Source organism: Mustela nigripes, chromosome 6 (assembly GCF_022355385.1).
Source record: "Mustela nigripes isolate SB6536 chromosome 6, MUSNIG.SB6536, whole genome shotgun sequence".
In the NCBI taxonomy this organism is placed as follows: domain Eukaryota; kingdom Metazoa; phylum Chordata; class Mammalia; order Carnivora; family Mustelidae; genus Mustela; species Mustela nigripes.
The window spans coordinates 65230705-65253444 of NC_081562.1; the positions used below are offsets into that span (position 1 = coordinate 65230705).

The following is a 22740-nucleotide window of genomic DNA, read 5'->3' on the forward strand; positions in this document are numbered from 1 at the left end:
GTACCCTTTGACCAAGATCTCCCCCATTCCCCACCAGCACTCCCCACCCCAGCTTCTGGTAACTATCCATCTACTCTGCCTCTTTGAGTTCAACTTTTTTAGATCCCATGAATAAGTAATATCATACAATATTTGTCTTTTGCTGTCATATATTTATATATATGTCATATATATGTATATACCATATTTTTTTATCCATTCATCCTGTGACAGAAAAATAGATTGTTTTTATGTCTCAGCTATAGTGAATAAAGCTGTGATATATATGGGAGTGTAGATAACCTCTTTGATAACCTGTTTTTATATCCTTTGGGTATATACCCAGAAGTGGGTCATATGGTAGTCAATTTTTAATTTTTTAAGGAATTTATATTGTTTTCCATAGTGATGTACCAATTTACATTCCTACCAGCAGTGCAAAAGGTTTCCCTTTATCCTTGCCAACATCTTTTATGTCTTTTTGATACCTATTCTAACAAGTGTGAGTTGTATCATTTTTGTTCTCCGTTTGTATAAGTTGTTTATGTATTTTGTATATTAACCCTTTATCAGATATGCAATTTGCAAATATTTTCTCCCATCCCATAAGTTCCCTTCTCATTTTGTTGATTGTTTCTTCTGAGGTGTAGAAGAATTTTAGTTTCATGTAGTTCCACTTAATTGATTCATTCTTTTATTGCTTGTGTTTTTGGTTTCATATCACCCCCCCCAAATTGTTACCAAGACCTATGTCAAGCAGCTTTTTCCCTGTGCTTTCTCCCCCCCGCCCCCACCCGTGTTTTCTTCTAGGAGTTCTACAGTTTGTAGCCTTATATTTAAGTCTATAATCCATTTCAAGTATAAAATAGGGTTCAATTCCACTCTGCTTATGGTTGTCCAGTTTTCCCAACATCATTTTTGAAGAGATTATCCTTTCTTCGTTGAATATTTTTTGCTCCTTTGTCTCAAGTATTAGTTGACTATATATGTGAGGGTTTTTCTGGGCTCATGATTGGAGCCCATTTGTCTATGTGTCTATTTTTCTGCCAGTACCATACCGTGTTGATTACTATAATTTGTAACATATTTTGAAATCAGAAAATGTGATGCCTCCAACCTTATTTCTCAGGATTGCTTTTTAGGCTATTTAGGGTCTTTTGGGGGCCCATGTGAATTTTTGGGTTTGTTTTTTTGGGGGGTCTCTCTATGAAAAATGCTATTGTAATTTTTAAATGCACTTCCTTGAATCTGTAGGTGACTTTGTGTATTATGGACACAACATTAATTCTTCCAATCCGTGAACATGGGATTATGTTTTTCATTTGTTTCCATCTTCATCAATTTCTTTCATCAAAGTCTTATAGTTTTTAGGGTAGAGATCTTTCACCTTTTTGGGTAACTTTATTCCTAAGTACTTTATTTTTTGAAGCTTTTGTATATAAGATTGTTTTCATTATTTTTTTATTTCCTTTTTTTTCAAGTTTTAATCTAAATTCCAGTTAATGTAACAGTGTGATATTAGTATCAGATGTAAAACTTAGTGATTCAACACTTACATACAACACCTGGTGCCCATCACAAGTGTCCTCCTTAATCCCCTGTTTATCTTTTCTGCATTTTGTTGTTAGTGTATAGAGACACAAGGGTTTTTTGTATGCTTGCTTTGTACCTTGAAACATTACTCATCATTTAGTTCTAACAGGTTTTTGTTGTTGTTGTTTATAGTTCTAACAGTTTTTTGATGGAATCTTTAGGATTTTCTAAGGCCATATCACCTGCAAATAAAGACAGCTTTGCTTCTTCCTTCCTGACTTACTCCTTCCTTCCTTCCCTTTATTTCTTTTTTTTTTTTTTTTTTTGCCTGGTTGTCCTGTCTAAAACTTCCAGTGCTATATTGAATAGGAATGATGAAAGTAGGCACCCTGGGTTTGTTTCTGATCCTACAGGAAAAGCTTTCAACTTTTCACTATTGAGTATGATGTTATGGGTTTGCTATGTATGACTTTTATTATCTTGAGATACGTTTTGTTTATATGCAGTTTGCTGAGAGTTTTTTCTTGAAGGGATGCTGCATTTTGTCAAATACATTTTTTATACTATTCAGATGATAAGATTTTTAAATTTTCATTCCGTTAATGTGGTATATCATATTCATTGATTTGGGTATGTTGAACTATCCTTGTATCATTGGAATAAATCCCCTCTGATCATTGTGTATGATTCTTTTAATGTGTTGTTGAATTTTGCTAGTATTTGCTAGTATTTTGGTAGTATTTTGTTGAGGATTTTTGCACCTATGTTCATCAGGGATGTTGGCCTCTGTTTTTTTTTTGTTTGTTTGTTTGTTTGTTTGTTTCCTTCTTATGGTGTCCTTATCTTGCCTTGGTGTCAGGGTAGTTCTGACCTGAGTTTTAGAGTGTTCCCTCTTCTTCAATTTTTGGGAAGAGTTTGAGGAATGTCGTTAATTCTTCTTTAAATGTTCAGTAGAATTCACCAGTGAAGCCATCTGATCCTGAGCTTTTCTTCACTGAAATGTTTTTGATTAGTGATTCAGTCTCCTTGCTCAAATTGGTCTATTCTGATTTTCTGTTTCCTCATGACTTGGTCTTGGCAGTTTGTTTGTTTCTAGAAATTTATCTATTTCTTCCAGGTTATCTAATTTTTTGGTGTATAGTTATTCATAGTCTCATGATTCTTTGTATTTCTGTGATATCAGTTGTAATTTCTTTGTGATTTTATTTATTTAAGTACTCTAAGTATACAAATTGACAAAGTATTAGTATTTTTAAATTAAATGTGTTATGAATAAATTATTGATTATTCCTCTTCCAAAATTGAAAGCAGGAGCTCTGATTAGGGCAAATTTTTAGAACACATTTTCTTGGTGTTTCATGGAGACTCTGGCGGCCCATTAGTATGTAGACATGAAAACGGTCTCTTCGTCCTATATGGCATTGCCAGCTGGGGGGCTGGCTGTGCCCAGCCAGGGAAGCCAGGTGTATTTGCCAGGGTGAGTGTCCTCTTGGACTGGATCTAATCCAAAATCAAAGGTGAATATTTTTCAGATATTATGAAAACAGTTCCTCTTCTTTAGAGTAGGCTTGTAAGACGTGAGTATGGTAGAAATCAGCATTATGGGGAAAAAAATTAAGTAGTATTTCACTTATTTTAGTTTCTAAAACATTAAAAATGCACATTAAAATTCCATAAGAATACGTTCTCCCTTGGGCAGAGTGAGAGTAAAACTGACTTTTCCTGAGGCTGCTATAATCCTAGATTTGCATTTTCTTTTAACAAAAGCTGTTTTGGTATAGACTACATTTTGTTTCGAGGCTTTCATCTTTATTTATTTTTAACATGCTCTCTCCAGGTACAGGTCCTGTTTCACTTCAGATAAGTAAGGAAAGCAAAACATTACCAAGACGACAGTTGCCACCACCCACTTCAACAGACGATGCATCTGGACCAGGTAATAGATGTTCATGTTATCTATGTAAGGCAGCAGGAAGAATTTGGCAAAAAGCATGGTATGCCCTGGTTCAGTAATTTTCTTAGAATGGGATAAGCCCTGTGTTTTCATTCTGGTTGGTAGTTTAAACTGAATTTAAAAAAAAAAAAAAAAGAAGTGTTGTTACTGTGACCTTTTGGTTTCTTTTCTACCCCCAGAGATACAGCTGTTGCAGGTTAAAAATATATGTATTGTGGTTATGAACAAGTGCTTGAGTTCTGAAGGAGTACATAGAATTATTCTGACCTCTGGTGTATTTTTTCTTACATAAACAAAGGTCCTTAGATTTTCAGGTATCTCACTGGCTGAGGACTCTGGATATGAGAGAGAACCACAGTCAGCATCAGTGTTAGTCACTCGTAATCCCCCACAGTTGTCAGTGCTTGTTTGCTAATAGAATTTTTATTTTTAGTTACAATCAAACTGCAGCTGGAGAGTTAGAAGTCCGTAATTGTCCTGTAGGGAGATGAAAGTTCTATGATGCCATCATTCTTGGTTTCCAGGTGGTCACCGTCTCTTCCTTCTCACCTATCTCTGTCCCCATCCATCCCACGTACAGTCAAGGCCAGTAGACAACCAGGAAGGAGGTGGGGGCGGGGGATAGAAGAGGAAATAAGAAATGGGGGAATTTCTAGAGTGATGACATTCAGTAGGAGAAAGGGGATTCGATCTTGTGCTTGGCAGGAGGGTTTAGTCTCAGAAAGGAGCAAAGTGCAGTTCATCCATAGTTGCTGGATGGGAGGCAGAATACTTATGCTGGGGTATGGGTACATGTGGGGGTGGGAACTTCTGGCAATTTTTAAATTGCTTCTGTACATTTAGTGGATGGAACAGGGTTGTAGAAGAGGATTTAAGGGTTTTAAGGGAAAAAAGAGGAAGTATAAAATAGTTCTCTAAAAAAGTGACAAAGTGCATGGACTAGGAAAATGTAGTAGGATTACTGGGCAACATAAAAGCCTCTGAGATTAATGAACACGAATTAAGAGGGAGTTAGCTTAACTTAGCTTAGTTGTATGTTTTCTTCTGGAGACACTGAGGGGTAGCACATAGGGGAACAGAGGGAGGGTAGATTCATCAGAATGGGTTTCCCAAGTATGCAAGAGTATAAGGGTATTGAAAGCATGTAGGAAGAAGGGATGAAAATGATGTGTTATTGGAATTTAAGCTAGGAAAACAGTGAATGAGGGTGAGAGATGAGTTAGGGACAAAGAAAATGTGGCTAAATAGATGAATATCAAGCCTCAAAAGGTGGAAGGAGCATAGGAGGGAGCTGAGAAGGTAGAAGATTGTGGATGGAGACAGCAGTGCTTGAAACAGAGCTATGGAAGGTTTGGTGTTATTGCTGGGGACAGGGTCCTGAGGGGCTCACCACTGGGGTGGGTGGCTGAGGTCGGCTGGAGAACAAGATCATCGGAAGGAAGTTGAGAAATTAAGAAGCTGCTATGGTAAGCTTATCGTCTATAGCAAGATTTGTGGCAGAAATAGTGTTGGAGAAAATGACTGGTAAAATCTTCTAGGAATAAGAAGGGGTAATATGGGGACCATTTGTGGGTGGCATGGTTTGACGACACAAGAATCAAAGGGTCCTATTTAGATTGAAAGTGAATCTGGAATTGGGGTTGAGATGGAGAGCAGACTTAGGTTCCAAGATCCTAAAACCTAATGATTTTGATGGCTTGAGTTAAATGATTAATTTTAATTAGTGCATAAGAAAGTGAATGCATATCAGGCTCTTAAAATAAAGATGGTATGATGAATGACAACCAACAAGTGACATCCAGTAGTGACCAACCAATACATTTATTCAACTGTCCCATTCGGGCAAATGAACATTAAAATGTAGCGATATTTTTCATCTGTCTGTGTTCAGAAATACATGTGCATGCCAGAGAAATTTGCAAGTTTCACATAAGAAAGGGTACTGTTTTGTTTTAATTCTGTGGATATTCTATGAGAGAAGATGTTGGGACTATCCTATATTTAACAACCATTCACTCTTACCCCTGGCTTTTTACACAAGAGGATTGTTAGCCCATTTATAAAAAGAAGTGGCTAGTTGGGAATTCATGACTTCACATGATTTGGTTCCTTTTCCAGGCGGATTTGTCTTAGAGGATTCATGTGGACAGGAAAAAGATGACTGAAAGGACATGTTGGAATCAAAGTCACAATTTCAGTTGCTTGGAGCAAGGAAAGAACTTAATTCTCTTGTTTCATACCCTATCCCAGATTGGAGGGCATGGGATAGGGGAAGATTGGATACTGGGAAATCTGCTAGGTTACTATAAAATCAAAGTAGGTCTATAAATATCTAAGTTAGTTATGGTAGCCATCTAAATGAAAGAACAGGACTAGGTGATTGAATAGAGTCCTGAAGTCTTATAAATTTCATTTCCCTTCTTCACCTTCTACCACTCTTCATTTCTACTCTTCATGAAAGAATATTTATTTATGTGTCACCTGAGGTCGTTAATTTCTCTGTGATAAGGCATCTATAATAATGCATGTGTTAATTCATACCCAGATATTAAAATGTGTTCATTTGAATATAGACTATTTCAATTTGTAATTGCTCAGCGGATTTTTGGCGAGGGAATACACAGAGGGGAAGGAAGAGGAGTCGAGGCTGTGAGCTGAAGGAGTAGCGGATGGCAGGCTCCATGGGCCAGAGAGCCCCAGCCCCGGAAGCTCTGCAGGGAGCCTGCAGGTTTAAAGGTGCCCTTGGACTTAACAGCAAGTGGAAGAAATGAGAGACCTTCAAATGTATGCAGCACGTCCTCCTTTTTGTGATCTCAGTCACGAATTCCATGAATGTAATCATTTGTCCCAGTAAGATAAATGCTCAGTGAAATTAGTGAAGCTTTTCAGAACAGACCTTCAGTTGCATCTCAAAGAAGGAAGGAAATGAAAATATGCAGGACGGAAGGAGTGCATACTCACTGTGCTACTTCTAAGGCATTTAAAAGATTCAGTGAAAAAAATTTTTTAAATAATGATAATTTAAATTCTACTCCTACAACCTCATTTCAAGAAAATAGGACGTGTTAAATGGGATGATCATTTTTACTCAAGGCCATGTAACAGTAATGAAGTTTTGATTCTCTTCTTGCAAGCCTAAATTTTTCAAGTTCATGATAGAACCTCACTCTGCTTTGTTCGTGTTGGTCCCTGGTGTCTGTGTGCTCTGAACTGTAGGTTGTTACTCTGAGGTGGAACTAGAAGAGCCCAGAGGCTTTTTTTTTTTTTTTCAACTCCAGGATATCCAGTGGATTATAGAGGAGAACTGAAATGTTCTTGGGTGCTCAGGGTGTCCCCTATCAGTATGGCAAAATTGACGGTTCAGTACCTGTCACTGCCTTGGTCTCCTGTGTGTCCAGATTTAGTTATGACTGTTTATGAAGAAAACCACAATGACAGAAGGGTGTCTGGTAATAATCCTTGCTGGCATTTCAACTTGGAGCTGGGAGGCTTTTCTGTATAGGCAGCTTAAAATCACAAGAGAACTTGACTTGGGTACCACTACCACCAAAGTGTTGATTCATGTAATAGGCATGCCTTTTCTTTTCTTTTTTCTTTTCTTTCCTTCCATCCTTTTTTCTTTCCTTTCCTTTCTTCCTTTTCTTTCATTTTTCTCTTTTTTATTTTTATTTTATGTTTTTTAAAAGATTTTATTCATTTATTTGACAGACAGAGATCACAAGTAGGCAAAGAGGCAGGCAGAGAGAGAGGGAGGAGGAAGCAGGCTCCCCACTGAGCAGAGAGCCTGATTTGGGGCTCAATCCCAGGACCCTGGGATCGTGACCTGAGCCAAAGACAGAGGCGTTAGCCCACTGAGTCACCCAGGTGCCCCTATTTTTCTTTCTTTTTTTCTTTTTTTAAGATTTATTTATTTATTTATTTGACAGAGAGAGAGAGAGAGATCACAAGTAGGCAGAGAGGCAGGCAGAGAGAGAGGGGGAAGGAGGCTCCCTGCCAAGCAGAGAACCCAATGGGGGGCTTGATCCCAGGACCCTGAGATCATCCTAGGACCCCAAGCCAAAGGCAGTGGCTTAACCCACTGAGCCACACAGACACCCTTCTTTCTTTCTTGTAAGTAGACTTAATATTTTCAAGACTTGAATTTACAAAACAGGTACACTAGAGTGTGTGTGTACGTGTATTCAAGTAGAAAAAAGACAAGAGAGCTCAAGTTCCTCAAGCATACAAGAACCAGGCCAGGATTCCAGAAAGGTATTCGATAGAGGATTTAGAACAGTTAAAAATCAGAAAGGGGGGAGTGTTGCATTTTAAAGTAAAGCAAAATATATTAAAGGTTTTTACAATGGCAGAATTAAAAATATTTGCTAATAGCATGGCAGCTGTCATTTCATCTCCTGCACAGGCAAACCTGTTTTGTTTGACAAAACGAAGTTGCTACTTCTTGTTTGTGTAAGTGGGGTACAGCTTTTAGTCAAGAGGGGGTGGAAAGATTTTGGAGATAATTTACTTGATGGGGACACCTGGGAAGAAAATAAGTGTATGTCTACTACTGGGATGCGTGTGCTGGATTCGGGGGGTGTATGGAGCCAGGAAGATGCTCTGAGGGGGAGATTGTGCTCTTGGAATAAATCCTGAGATTAAATCATTGAGTTAGAAGGTACAGACATTTATTTAAAGAATCTTTATAAATACTGTCTCATTTAGGGGCACCTGGGTGGGCTTAATCAGTTAAGGGTCTGCCTTCGGCTCAGGTCATGATCCCAGGGTCCCGGGATCAGGTCCTGCATCAGGCTCCCTGCTCAGCGAAGTGTCTCCTTCTCCCTCTGTCCCTCCACCTGCTTGTGCTCTCTCACTCTCTCTCTCTCTTAAATAAATAAATGAAATCTTTAAGAAAAAATACTGTCTCCCTTAGACTATGGAACAAAGCTCTTAAGTGGCCTATCCACTTTGTACATTTTTCTCCTGTGATCAGATGGCCTTCCCCATCTGCCTTGAATAAAACAGCTCCAGGTCTTGTAGCTGGAGAAAAATCCCAGATCCCTAGCACAACCTTTTGTCTCCCTCCCTAACTCACAGGATCAGGTGCTTGCATTCTCACCTCAGGGCCCTTGTCCTGCTCCTTCTCCTAGTTCTGCAGAGAGCTCCTTCTCCACCTGTCCCTCATCTCCCTCAAGGCTTGACTAGAATGTTACCTTCTTAAGAGACCTAACTTAATTGCTATCAATTACATCACCTCTTGCCTGGATACTTTGTGCCTCCCCCTTTTCTTTGGCACTTACTGTCTTCCAACATTATGATTTTTTTTTCATATTTGTGGTTTGTGTTTTCTCTGTTGAATGTGAGCTTTCAGAGGGCTAAAACTTTCATCTCCTCGTCCGAACACTCTCCAGTGTGTGGAACAGTATGTGAGACCTGGAAGGCACTGAATGAGTGAATCAGTGAACCATAGGTCACCTTCTCAAAGAGGACTTCTCAGTCTAAAGTAGTGCCATTCATTCCCTCCCAAAGTTCTTTTCATTATATTCTGATTTTTTTCACTTATAGCCTTGATCAGTTTTTGAAATCAACTTCTTTATTTACCTGGCTAAAATAAAAGATTCATGGAAGCAGGGATCTTGATAATTTGTTACCTTATTGTGTCTTCCCACATTACAATCATCCCTAGAGACACAGCACAATTTTTTCCAGGAGTGTATACTGATAAATAACTCTTCAGAAAAGATATGTCAGTTTTCACTGCCATTGGCAATAATAGGGAGCCTCTTGCACTATGAGTATAACTGAATATATCAATTTGATAAGCACTTTTACTTTTATTTTAATCATTAGTGAATTTTTTTTTCATATGTTGGTTGGCTGTTTTTTTAAATTTCTTGCCATTACCATACATTTTTGAAAATTTTTATTGGTTTACAAAAGCTATTATACATATATTTTTCCTTTGTCATAAGTTGCAAGTATTTATTGATAAGGTTCTATTGGCCGTTCATTTTTCTTAAGATTTTGTTAATTTATTAGAGAGTGGGCACACATGCACGAGTGAAGGAAAGGTAGAGGGGAAGGAAAAGGAAGAGAGAAAGGAGACTCCCCGCTGAGCGTGGGAGTTGATTTCACGGGGCTTGATTTCCTGATCCTGACATCATGACCTGAGCTGAAACCAAGAGTCAAATGTTTAACTGACTGAGCCACCCAGGTGGCCCTTTAATTTTTATTTTATGTTGATGTAAACATTTAAAAATTTATTTAAACATATCTATAAATACCTTTACTTTGATTTATCTCATTGCTTTTTAAGTATTAATTGTTCATTCTGAGTTCAGAAAAAAAATTAATCACAAACTTCTTTAATCCTGCTGAAATGTTTTTCTCATATGCTAAAGTGATGCTATATCTTTATCTCTAAGAGAAAACTATTTTCTTTCCATCTTGTAGCATTGTATTATATACTAGATTCCCATGTAAAAAGAAACATTTTCTGGGAAAACTTACCTTTATCTTTATAACCTGTTGTGGCTTTGTTGTAAATTAACTTGGGGGAATCCTATAATTTTCCAACCTAGCATTTCTTTGATCTGAAATTGTTAGCTTGAACCTTATAGAATGGTTCTTTCTCTTCAGATGATAGCTAACAGAACTGCAAGACTATAATGGAGGTATTGTCCCTTATTCAAGCCAGATAGCATTCCTCTATACCATAAAATGCTATCTTTTTCCCTGTGGGAGCCAGCAACTCACTCATCCAACAGCTGCATTGATCTGCACTTGCTGCGAATAAGTATTTCATCATTTTTCAAATACTATTTCAACAGCATTTACCCTAATGTATTATGCAATCTAATACATTTGTTCTTTTCTTCTTCTCAGATATAATCTATTCCTTCTCTTGCTCCAACTAGGGGCTAGAGACCCACTCTTCTTGGTTGTAGGGATTCAGGAGTGAACAAAATGGACAAAAGAAATCCCTGCCCTTATCAAGCTTATATTCCAGTGGAAAGTGGATGCATAATAAGAAAATAAAATATGCAATACATTAGGTAGATGAGCTGGGGGGGGAATAAAATGGGAAGAAAGAGAAGATGCTGGGACGTAGGTGCCCTACGGTCATATGTAGTATAACCAGCAAATGTCTTTCTGAGCAGGTGATATTTAAATAAACGTAGGGTGATACTGACTCATTACTAATAGAGAAGTTTGATCCTAAGATGCTCACAGGGGCTTTTCACACCTTCTTAATCAGCCCTCTGAATTGTTTTAGATGGTTACAATTTTCCCTTTCAGCCCTGACTCAGGTCCTCAACCTAAAGCAATTAAAAAAAAAAAAAGAAAGAAAGAAAGAAAAGAAAAGAAAGATTGACTATAGATAAAGAATAAATTTTCAGGTAGAAGTTTTTCCATCATGGATTTTTCATGGTGAGATATTTTTAATAAGTAGGTTACTTTACTAGAAGAAAAATGACATATCAGCATCATTTTAAAGATGAAGTAATTTACTTCCTGCTGTCCTTCAAGGGAGCAATATGGCATAGTTGCCTGTGATGAGGACTGCATTCATAGGCCTGGATTTAGATCCTGAGTCCCCACCCTATCTAACTTTGGGTGAGCTACTTGAATTCTGGAGCCCTGTTTCCCTCATTTTGCAGAGTGAAATAAATTCCTCCCTCATAGGTACAAACTTGTAACTAGTAGACAAGTCCTGGAGATTGAGTGCACACTATATTGAATATAGTCAACATTTATATTATAATCCTCAAACTTACTAAGGGACTAGATCTTAATTATTTTTACTACAAAAAAGAAATGGTAATTATGAGAGGTGGTAGAAGCTAACTATCACTAGAATGGCAGTCCTATTATAGTATATAAATGTATCAAATGAACATGGTGTGCATTCTAAATTTATACAATGTTATGTATCAAATATATTTCACTAAAAATAAAAATAATGGTTCTACCTAAAGTAGAGAAACTGCTAAAAATATTTTTAGTTCTTGTGTTTTACTAGATTTCATTTTTTTAAACCTAGGTGAATTATGTGGAAGAGTGCTTACCCAATGATTTTCATGGGCTCCAGACCCCTAGTGACAGTGGTATTTTGCTCATTTGTGCAAGGTGCTTTGGGCATAAGTTACATTGTTTTTAGAGTCAAAGGTTTGCTTTGTCATTTTATAAAGTTAAAAATCAGTGTTTTTCTTTTTAGAGTTATTTCAAAGCATATACATTATTAGGGAGCCTGCTTCCTCCTCTCTCTCTTCCTGCCTCTCTTCCTACCTGTGATCTCAGTGTCAAATAAATAAATAAATAAAATCTTATTAAAAAAAAAGAAATGGTGTTTTTGTGAGAAGTTTATGTTTGAAAGGAAAGTATATTTAAGGAATCTGAGATTGGTTAGATTCAAAAGAAAAACTGGATAAGAGAAAGTGGATAACTTGATTGACTTGTAAATAATCCAGAATTGTGATTTCTGGATGTGGCTCTGACACATTGATTGCAAGACATTTTCTATTGTGATGTGGTTTTATGCCATGGACGGCCTTTGCTGTGGATCAGAATGTAAGGGTTCTACCTGTAAACTGGTTGACTAGCTGTGGATCATTTTTTATCTCTGTATCAGGATTTTCTTTATAGTGATATTATAATAAAAGGTTAGAACAAGTTTTTAAGATAAAACTACACAAATATTAGATGCTAGCATCGTAAATATAAATGCTATGCAATTCGGATTTATCAGATTACATTTTAGGACAAGTAATTAATACGGCTTTTTAAAAAAGATTTGATTTATTTGTCAGAGCACACAGCAGGAGGAGTGGCAGGCAGAGGGTGAAGCAGGCTCCCTGCTGAGCAAGGAGCCCAAGCGGGACTTGATCCCAGAACCCTGGGATCATGACCTGAGCCAAAGGCAGACTTAACAGACTGGGCCATCCAGGCATCCCTTAATAAAGCTTTTGACTTTTGATAAGTATAGGTAACTAAAAGCTAATTTCTTTCCTTGGCACCAAAAAGCCATGCAGAGATATATTTGGGGGAAAAAGTTTAGTGAGTAATAAAGAGAAGAGTGCATATCACATGTTTTCCTAAAAAGCTATATTAAGAATGTTGCTTTTAGTAAATCTCTAATTGTGCAGAGAACTGGCATTATCTATAGTTTTTCCACATTATCTTCCATTGACTTGAGGTTGTGCCAAAGACAGTTCTGTGAGAAGTACTGTTCTCTATATCTTTGAATGATTCAGATAGAGGCTTTTCAGTGAAAATAACCACTTCTGTTAAGGTTTTGTTCTAAAACAGGGAGGAAAAGTGACTTCTCTATCTGATAAGGCATATAATAAGCCTCTCAAAAATTAATTTTATTTTCATTGCTTTTTTTTCTTTATTTTTAGGTCCAAAGGGCAGTAAAGCTACCAAACTTCTCCAGAGTTCAAAGCAAGAACATACAGCCACTTGGAAGGATGTTATTCTGACTAAACCAGGAGGAATCATACAGATCCCAGGGTATTCTCCACAGAACCACTGTGAGGTGAGGGAGGAATATCTATTATAATGAAAGGAGTTTGTGAATGATCCCTTGACAAGCAGCAAACCTTGCTTAAGGCATTATTTTCTACCTACTCTCCTTGAAGAATAGACTTTGAGGTAATCCCTGGTTTGAGGCCTTCAGAATCAAAAAACTGAATGTAAGATTGTCCCTATTGATAAATTGTGTACTTTCTCCACAAAAGAGATCATTTGCTAGGTAAAGTAGAAAGTCAGACCTCTATCAAACAGTTTTGGAGTTAGAAATAATGTATGCAGGGGCACCTAGGTGGCTCAGTGGATTAAGCCCCTGCCTTTGGCTCAGGTCAGGATCTCAGGGTCCTGAGATGGAGTCCCGAATTGGGCTCTCTGCTCAGCAGGGAGCCTGCTTCCCCCTCTCTCTGCCTGCCTCTCTGCCTACTTGTGATCTCTCTCTGTCAAATAAATTTTTAAAAAATCTTCAAAAAAAAAAATGTATGTAGAGTCTTATGGCACATACTAGATACTCAGTGAATGGTCCTTAAATTGCCAAAATAGAGAACTTTCCTTGAATTAAACAATAGAATAAGTCCAAAGTGTGAAGTGAAAAGTGAAGATTTGTGTAACATCCCAATCCTGAGTTAATTTATGTGATTGGGGGAGTTTGAGGCAAATTCAGATAAATTGCCAATCAGAATTTAGAGAACTATGCGTGATTGACCAACCATTCACCATGACAGGTGAACTTAATTAAAACTCTTAACAAACTATTAGAAATATTTTTAATGGTTACAATTTAAAATAAAAAATCCTTCTTTCACTGGAACACAAAGAGCAGATGGCATTAATAACAGCAATGCATAGAACTCTGAACAAAGTCAATAACAATATGTGCTATTTGGAAATCATTCCTGACTTTCTTTTATCTGTGCCATAGTTGCCACTGGAAGTTATTAGCCCCTTTACATCATGTTGTTTGCCTTGATATTATCAACTTCCGATGAAGCTGACACCCTTGGCCTGTCACGGTCACATGTGGATTTATGAAGGATTGGGTAAAAAATTTATAGGTAACCAATATACCATGAAGAACTATGCTCTTGTTTTTTTAATGAAATAATCCCAGATTGTTTTGCATTCATTGTGATTTATAGATGAGATAAATTGTGTGATACTGAAATAGCCTTACTATTTTTTAGATTTGTAATTGAGATTAAGCTAACACTCTTTCAGATTGAGTTAAAAATAAAACCCAACTATGCTGCTTACTTGGGTCATACCTAGATTAAACTTGCCCAGAAACACCAAAAATAAAGGATGGATAAAGCAGTTTTAGACAAGTGTAGCACAAAAATAATTGAGACTCTAATATTAATCAGGCAAAATGATATCCAGCAAAGAGGCATTAAATGGACTAATTAGATAGTAGCTAGAAACCTCATTAAACTGAGTTAAACTGATTTTTATGAAAGAAAGAAAAATCCAGAGTTTTCCAGATGTGCCACTAACTCAGTAGTTCAATTATATCAAGACTAAGTTTATGGCAGTTCTCTTGGCTTTTCCCTAATGGTTCCATAATGGTGGTTTTAGTTCATGCTAGGAAAAAGGAAAAAGGTACAGAGAAGGAGTACACCATCAAGAAAACAAACACCTTTCCAAGAATCCCATAGCAGATTTAAATCTCTCAACTGGGAGATGACTGAGGACAAAGGGAATGAAACGGGGCCTGAGCTGGCTGACCACCCTTACCTGATGTGGTATGATAACAGCTGTCTGGATGGAAAACTGATGGCCCTGGATCCAGATCTCAGTTCTACCACACAGTAGTTAAATAATTGGGGAATGTTCCCAAAGCTTTCTCAGACACTGTTTCCTGAATTGCAACGAGAGTAATAAGAACTATCGTAGCTTTTTATGTAATTTACTATCACTACCATACTTAGTCAAGGACACCTATGCCTGATGAAACCAGGTGGCTGCTCAGACAGAGAGGGTATGTTACATTATGTTGACCTTTGACTCCCTAAGAAAGACCCAGACGCCAATGTCCCTCCTCCCTCTGGCAGCTAGGATCCTGCCAGAGTTGATCAAACAGCCAATTGCTAAACCACTGTGCTTTTATTCTTTGGACTTAAATTACCACCCCCAAAGTAGATGTACTAAAAATCTCCATGTTTCTACTTAAGGAAATGTTAATAAATGCTGGTAGTTCCTGGTGCCTAAGCCCATTTACTATCAATGAGGCCACAGCTTCTTATGGAGAGAATGCAGAATATACCCCCAGTATCCTTGGAAATTATCTACACTTCTTCCTTTCTTGACTTACAGGATGTCTGTTACTTGTACTGCCAATGAGATTGTGCTGAGAATTAAATGAGAATGCATGGTAATATAAAAGAAAGCAAGCTTCTGCCATGTTTCATTAGAAATATATGTTTTCATTCCTATTCTTAAAATTGTGTTGCTTAGAGGCACCTGGATGGCTCAGTGGGTTAAAGCCTCTGCCTTCAGCTCAGGTCATGATTTCCAGGTCCTGGGATCGAGTCCCACATCGGGCTCTCTGCTCGGCGGGGAGCCTGCTTCCTTCTCTCTCTCTGCCTGCCTCACTGCCTACTTGTGATCTTTCTCTGTCAAATAAATAAATAAAATCTTTTAAAAAAATTGTGTTGCTTAGCAAAAAAGATTAGACTGTTGTTTCCCTAGTGCCATTTCATCAGTAGGGCACCAGTACACAAAGTTTGGAAGAACAAAGAAATAAAGAAAAAAGGAAAAAGTACATTAGCTATATTAGCTATACTTTCTAATGTTTTTTTAAAAAAATATTTTATTTATTTATTTGAGAGAGAGCATGAGAGGGGAGAAGGTCAGAGGGAGAAGCAGATTCCCCGCAAATCTGGGAGCCTAATGTGGGATTTGATCCTGGGACTCCAGGATCATGACCTGAGCCAAAGGCAGAGGCTTTAACCCACTAAACCACCCAGGTGCTCCAATTACTATCTTTAAAATAAAAAAGACTCCTTAAGAAATTAAAAATAGAGCTTCCCTAAGACCCTGTAATTTCACTAATGGGTATTTACCCCCAAGATACAGATGTAGTGAAAAGAAGGGCCATCTGTACCCCAATGTTTATAGCAGCAATGACCATGGTCGCCAAACTGTGGAAAGAACCAAGATGCCCTTCAATGGACGAATGGATAAGGAAGATGCGGTCCATATACACTATGGAGTATTATGCCTCCATCAGAAAGGACCAATACCCAACTTTTGTAGCAACATGGACGGGACTGAAAGAGATTATGCTGAGTGAAATAAGTCAAGCAGAGAGTGTCAATTATCATATGGTTTCACTTATTTGTGGAGCATAACAAATAGCATGGAGGACAAGGGGAGATGGAGAGGAGAAGGGAGTTGAGGGAGATTGGAAGGGGAGGTGAACCATGAGAGACTATGGACTCTGAAAAACAATCTGAGGGTTTTGAAGGGGCGGGGGGTGGGAAGTTGGGGGAATCGGGTGGTGGGTATTAGAGAGGGCATGGATTGCATGGAGCACTGGGTGTGGTGCAAAAACAATGAATATTGTTACGCTGAAAAGAAATAAAAAAATTTTAAAAAAGGTTGAAAATAGAGCTATCCTACAACCAAGCAATTGCACTACTAGGTATTTACCCTAAAGATACAAATGTAGTGATCAGAAGGGGCATGTGCACCCAAATGTTTATAGCAGCAATGTCCACAATAGCCAAACTATGGAAAGAGCCTAGATGTCCAACAACAGATGAATGGATAAAGAAGATATGGTTCATATATACAATGGAATATTACTCAACTACCAGAAAGGATGAATACCAGCCTTTGTGTCAACATGGACAGGACTGGAGGAGATTATGCTGAGTGAAATAAGTCAAGCAGAGAAAGTCAATTATCATATGGTTTCAGTTACTTGTGGAGCATAAGGAATAACATGGAATACATTAGGAGAAGGAAAGGAAAAGTTAATTGGGGGAATCCGGAGGGGGAGACAAAACATGAGAGACTGTGGACTTGGAGAAACAAACTGAGGGTTTTGGAGGGGAAGGGGTAGGAGGATGGAGGAGCCTGGTGGTGGGTATTAAGGAGGGCATGTATTGTATGGAGCACTGGGTGTGGTGCATAAACAATGAATCTTGGAACACTGAAAAAATTTTAAAAAAGAATAAACAGAAAAAAATAAAATAAATAAGACTAACTGAAAATGTTTGGGGAGACTCAGCCCTGATTAAATTTCAAGTTAAAACCAGAGTCCCCCAAGGTTTTGATTTTTTTTTTTTCTTTTGTGATGAAGCAAATTTGTCAGGGATTTTTAACAGCTCTGAGAAAGGTTTAAGGTAAATAACATAGGGAACTTTACAAATCGGTATTAGAAAAGTTCAAATCTATAAAAAAAAATAAGTTAATAGGCCCCAATATCTAAGATATTGCACAGGCCCCAATATCAAAGATATCTGCAGCTGTGATTACATTTCAAACTAAAACTGGAGTCTCCAAAGCTCCCAACTGTTGGCCCATGTGATTTTGAGAACCTAAAGCCCTGGATTAACCATTAACTTCTTTTCACAGAGAAGAACCCGTCAGTTCCTGTACAATCTAAATTAAATCTCTTACTTTGTTTCTTGTCACAATGAAGTTGGTCCTCTGGACGTCTGTTTACTAAAGAAAGCAGAGCTTTTCTGTAAGAGAGAAAAGCTTAGTTCTTAGGATCGTTGACTTGAAACCTTGATCCTATTGAATGTTAGAGCAAACTGCCTTTGTTAGAATGCTGGTTTCAGGAAAATACCATGCATGATCACTTAGAGCGAGAAATCGCTGTTCTGTGCCTCTTATTCATCCAGCCGTGGCTAAATGAAGACTGGATGTAGCCAAGGCTCCAATACACTCCCTGTATATGATTATTTTATTTCAGTCTGGTGACAATAATTGTTTAGTTCCCTGAGACCTAGCTAGATCATGTCATCTTCTTTTATAATAATCACTTTAAAGAGATCTACCCAGGTTATTCTAGACACTGTAGGAACTGGGTCCTGGGCTCTAGTTGGTTTAGAGCCCCATCCTTAGACGTGTTTGGATTCGGGAATGTGGAATATCTTTCTCTCGATTCTAATTGGGTTTTCTTCTGATTAATTTTCTCATCTTTATATCCTTGGGAGTGGGTATGGTATAAGTTTGTAATTTCAGAAACGGACTTTTTCCTCTTAATTTGCTCAATAACCTTTACTTTGATGTGTGGTAAGTTTTTGTATGCTTCTTTGCTTTTTCTTTATTTGGGGCTAGGAAAACTATGTGGAGAAAATTCACCTTCATTAAAATCTCATGGTACTTTATGATGCTGATTTTCACATACAATGTCAGTTTGCCCATGGAAGAATTTTCTTTGAGATATACTTTTCATATTTCTGGTAAGTTTATTGCTTTCTTATATGTTTATTTATATGTTTTTATTTTGCACTTTGCTAGGAAAAATCTATGATTAAACAGATGGAATGCTCTTATTTGTCTGCTTTAGAAAAGAAGTAAAGGACCGTGTTTAAGGTATGACTTCTGTAGTCTGTGGAGGCCTCAAGCTAAACCTCTATAAAGTATAGGATTGATCAGATCTGTCGCTGTTTTTTAAAGCATCAAAGAATTTTGTCTATTTTTCTGGGCACTTGGATGACTATAATATGGGAAGAAACTTTTATCCCTAGCATAAAAGTTTCAAGTAGTTTTTATCTTTTGAAATTAATTTCCTTAATGCACTAATATATTATTTTTCACCTGTTTGATATATAGTTCACTTATATTGGTTGCAGCTAGATTATTGAAAAACATGCTTTGCCTATTATTTGCCTGTGATTTGGGTGAAAAACATGCTTTGCCTGTGATTTGGGCACAGACACTGATAGCATTATGAAAAAATTGAGAACTATAAATTTGCAGTTTAGGTTTAATTCTGAACAGTTATTAGAATTGCTTTCATCCTTAAGATTAATCAATTTATACTCATTAAAAATGTTAACTGAAACATAATTGGAGAGGGATTTCTACTAAAAGTATCTAATTTAGTCTGGTAACAGCTCTGCCCTACTAGAGTTTAGAGTCTAGTGGAGATAGTCAATAATCAAGTCATATAGAAAAATATAGAGTAAAAAAACCTACTTTTTTGAAGGAAAAATATGGTGTACAGTAAAAACAAACAGTGAAGGGATCTTATTTACTTTGGTAAAGGATGACAATGGAATTGTAGTAAAACTTTAGTTTCTTTGTTCTCTTATCACAGAACCCCATGAGATTTATTTTTACTCCTCTTTTGCCCTCATTTTTTTTCTTAGATCCTTTCCCATAGGCCTTTCTTTGTTACCATTCCATAGGTATTGGTCTTACCAAAGATACCAATGACTTCTCCAAGTCTAGATCCAAGAGATCCTTCTCAGCCCTAACAACGTTTGGCTCTGATGAGCCTTCCTTCCGTTTAGAATCTACTTGCCTTGACCTCCAGGAAACCATTCTTCTTAGTGGTCCTCTTACTTCACTGATCTTCAGAGTCTCTGGGATGGCTGCTCTTTGGTTTCTTTACCACTAAAGGTATAAGTGTCCCTGGATCAATGCCTTGACTCTCATTTCTTCTTTACCTGTACTCACCCTTAGTGACCTTACCCAGCCCCTAGCTTTCACTACTGTCAATATGCAGGAAACTCCCAAATTCTTTTTTATTTTTAACCTCCAGCTCTGTATCACCAGTTGCTTCCCCCTCCCCTTGGATATCTGACAGGCATCTCAAACTTAATGCTGTTATCTCCAAAACCTGCAGCCGTGCCTAGTAAATAGCTGGTGCCCAATAATTCTTTGAATAAAGGAAATGACATTTCAGCTGGGGCAGACTGGGGAGAAGAGGGTAAGGCGGTAGCTCCATATCCAGTGACTGGGTAATAAATGCATCCATTTGCTTATGGGAATGCTGCTGGCTGAGATCCAATGTATGAACAGGACTCAACTCAGGAGACTGTTATTGTATGTATTCAACTTCTGTGTTCAGATAAACACAGGAAACCATTAGTGCAGACATTTTTACAATGACAGCAAAATTTATAGCCCATGTCTGTAGTTTATATAAATCTGACTCATCATTCATATTTTTGAAATTACAAATAAAAATATATCAATACAAATTGTATCTATGCGAATCAAAAATATAAAATCATTATAATTTATATGAAATTTCTGGTAGTATGGAAAAATATTCACAATAAATTAAATGGGGGGAAAGGCTTTAATGGTGTAAAGTGGTATATAATTTTTTAAAAAATGTGTACTTAGCATAACAGAAGACCTAGACAGATTTATGTTAAAACATGAATATTGGCTGTTTACAGGCTGGGACTACAGGATAACTTTATCTTCTTTGAACTTTCTTTATTTTGAAAATTTTTATAAGGTGCATATATTACTTTTATAATCAGAAAAATAAAGAAATATAAAGTATTTAGTTGGATGTATTGACACTGAATATTCTCTTATTCTAGATTCCATAAGAGGAAAAAATAAAGTTAATGATAAAGGTAAGACCATAATGGAGGAAAGGAATCCAGTTGGCTTGACTTTGGTTATATGATATTATTAAAATAGAGTGGAAAATGTCCTTGCTGCTAAGCACTATGCAGTAAGAGGTGTGATCTGACTTCTGTCAAAAATGTTCAGGTGTTTGTGGCCTGATTCTAGTTACTTTATAGTAAAGTTAGTATTTGTATTAATTTCCTTAATGTCAAACTTTGGGGGTAGTGGAGACCTGGGGCTCATTAGAGAGTAGAGAGTGAGGAGGTAGCAGCTTACTCAAGAAATGGGTGAAAAACACATCTGTTTTGTTAATGGGATGCCTGTAGCTACTTGATTCTATTCATTGCCATTCTTTCCATATATGTTGTGTCTTTTGTTCTTCTCTAGACCATTGCATAGTGAAACTAAGGTGACAAAATTGTTGACGAAGTAAATCAATTTTTGGATGGCATTGCTTTTAGGTTGGATGAACCTAGGACTTTTGGAGAAGGCCCAAAATGTCACTGGATTCTTCTATTCTCTTTCTTGGTTTTTCCTCTTAGCCCATGAATCTTAATGTCTATCTTTCAGCTGTCTGAGAGATATCCAAATTTCCCTAGCTGATAAATGTTTGCAACTTGAATTGTACCTGCCATGAGGCTGAGCTTGAGAAGCACTAAATTTATTCACGAATCCAGTCTAATGAGGACCCAGGTCTGCTTCATAACCTGCTTGCCTTGTTCTCTGCTCTCATTCTATGGTGTCAAAGTTCTTTCTTTCAGCACTGTATGGGAAATGAAATGTATGGGCATTTTCTGAAAATATGCAGGGAATGATCCCAATCTTTTGATACCGGTTGAGTCCTGATTTAGGACCGAGGATGTGATCTATTCTGGAGAATGTTCCATGTGCACTAGAGAAGAATGTGTATTCTGTTGCTTTGGGATGAAATGTTCTGAATATATCTGTGATGTCCATCTGGTCCAGTGTGTCGTTTAAGGCCTTTATTTCCTTGCTGATCTTTTGCTTGGATGATCTGTCCATTTCAGTGAGGGGAGTGTTAAAGTCCCTACTATTATTGTATTATTGTTGATGTGTTTCTTTGATAGGGGAAGTCCTAAAAGTCTTAGGACATATGTGTTGAATATCAAAGTGATATGTCACTATCATCCATGGACTGAAGATGATAAAACCTATTTCTCGTGATAATGAACATTAAGATTGTATATTAATTTAAATATAAACAAAAAACTAAATTGGACAAAAGTGGACGTGGGTGATTTAGTAGTTCAGTTTGTGAAATGAAGTCAAAGTACTTCCGTCTGTCTTCTTCAGGAGGGATCAGTTTTTCAAAACAAAAGTCAATTAAATCCTGTGTCAGTATACATAAGGAACAATGGATACAAAGAAAGAGTGACTGATTAATAGAAGTACACTACCACTTAGGTTGTAATGACATAGTTGCAGACACTAAAACTAGATACAAAACATAACGCAGCTCCTTGATCATTGTATTAAATAATTTTTCCTTTTTTTGCCTCAAGGAGGTCCAGTATTGGATTTGATTCCAGTTAGTTCTACTGAGATCACATCTCCCAATTATCCTAACATATATCCCGATATGCTGAACTACATTGGGAGTTTTCATTCCAAATCAGGAAATAAAATGAAGGTGGGGATTAAAGACTTTACAACAGAAGAATCTTGGAACTGTGAATGGGATTATTTCAGTATTTATGATGGACCAGATCAGCAATCAAGATTACTTGGTAAACCAATCTTTCTTAGATGGCCTACATTAAGTGGCATTTATGTAAGCATTTATACAGTGCATATATGTGGAAAATATGACCTACGTGAGCTTTAGCAGAGGTATGATTTGTTGTCAGTGATTTTTCATGACCTCCTTCCTCAGAATCCCAGAGCAGTATTGAGCAGAATGGGACGAGCCTGAACCCACGCTCACTGGATCCTCGCCTGTAATAATCGTTCGTCCTGATTTTAGCCACTTTGCCTATCTCATTTTACCATTAGGGGGCACCCGAATTTTGTTTTTCCTCAGGAGGTCCTGTATTTTAAGAGGTTTCAATTTCTGAACTGCATTTCTGTTAACTCTTTGAGAATCTGTTCACTCAGGTTTCATCTTCACTGTAAAAGTAGCCCTTTTTAGGCAGAGGGTAAGTTTAAAGGGAGAAAAAAGCCAATTAGTTTAAATAATTTTTAGGGACTTATTGGCC

General features: G+C 37.3%; 1 protein-coding gene across 1 annotated transcript in view; it reads left to right on the forward strand.

Moving 5' to 3' along the window:
- OVCH1 (ovochymase 1) overlaps positions 1 to 22486 on the forward strand; it is a 60065-nt gene extending 37579 nt beyond the window's left edge. Inside the window, 13 exon segments of the mRNA XM_059404488.1 lie at positions 2873 to 3029; positions 3356 to 3448; positions 6683 to 6720; positions 6723 to 6915; positions 8810 to 8867; positions 11538 to 11614; positions 12847 to 12965; positions 12967 to 12983; positions 13896 to 13951; positions 13954 to 14013; positions 20494 to 20529; positions 22048 to 22272; positions 22419 to 22486. Of these exon segments, the coding sequence (XP_059260471.1) occupies positions 2873 to 3029; positions 3356 to 3448; positions 6683 to 6720; positions 6723 to 6915; positions 8810 to 8867; positions 11538 to 11614; positions 12847 to 12965; positions 12967 to 12983; positions 13896 to 13951; positions 13954 to 14013; positions 20494 to 20529; positions 22048 to 22272; positions 22419 to 22486 (1197 nt within the window).
- The last annotated feature ends 254 nt before the right edge of the window (positions 22487 to 22740 follow it).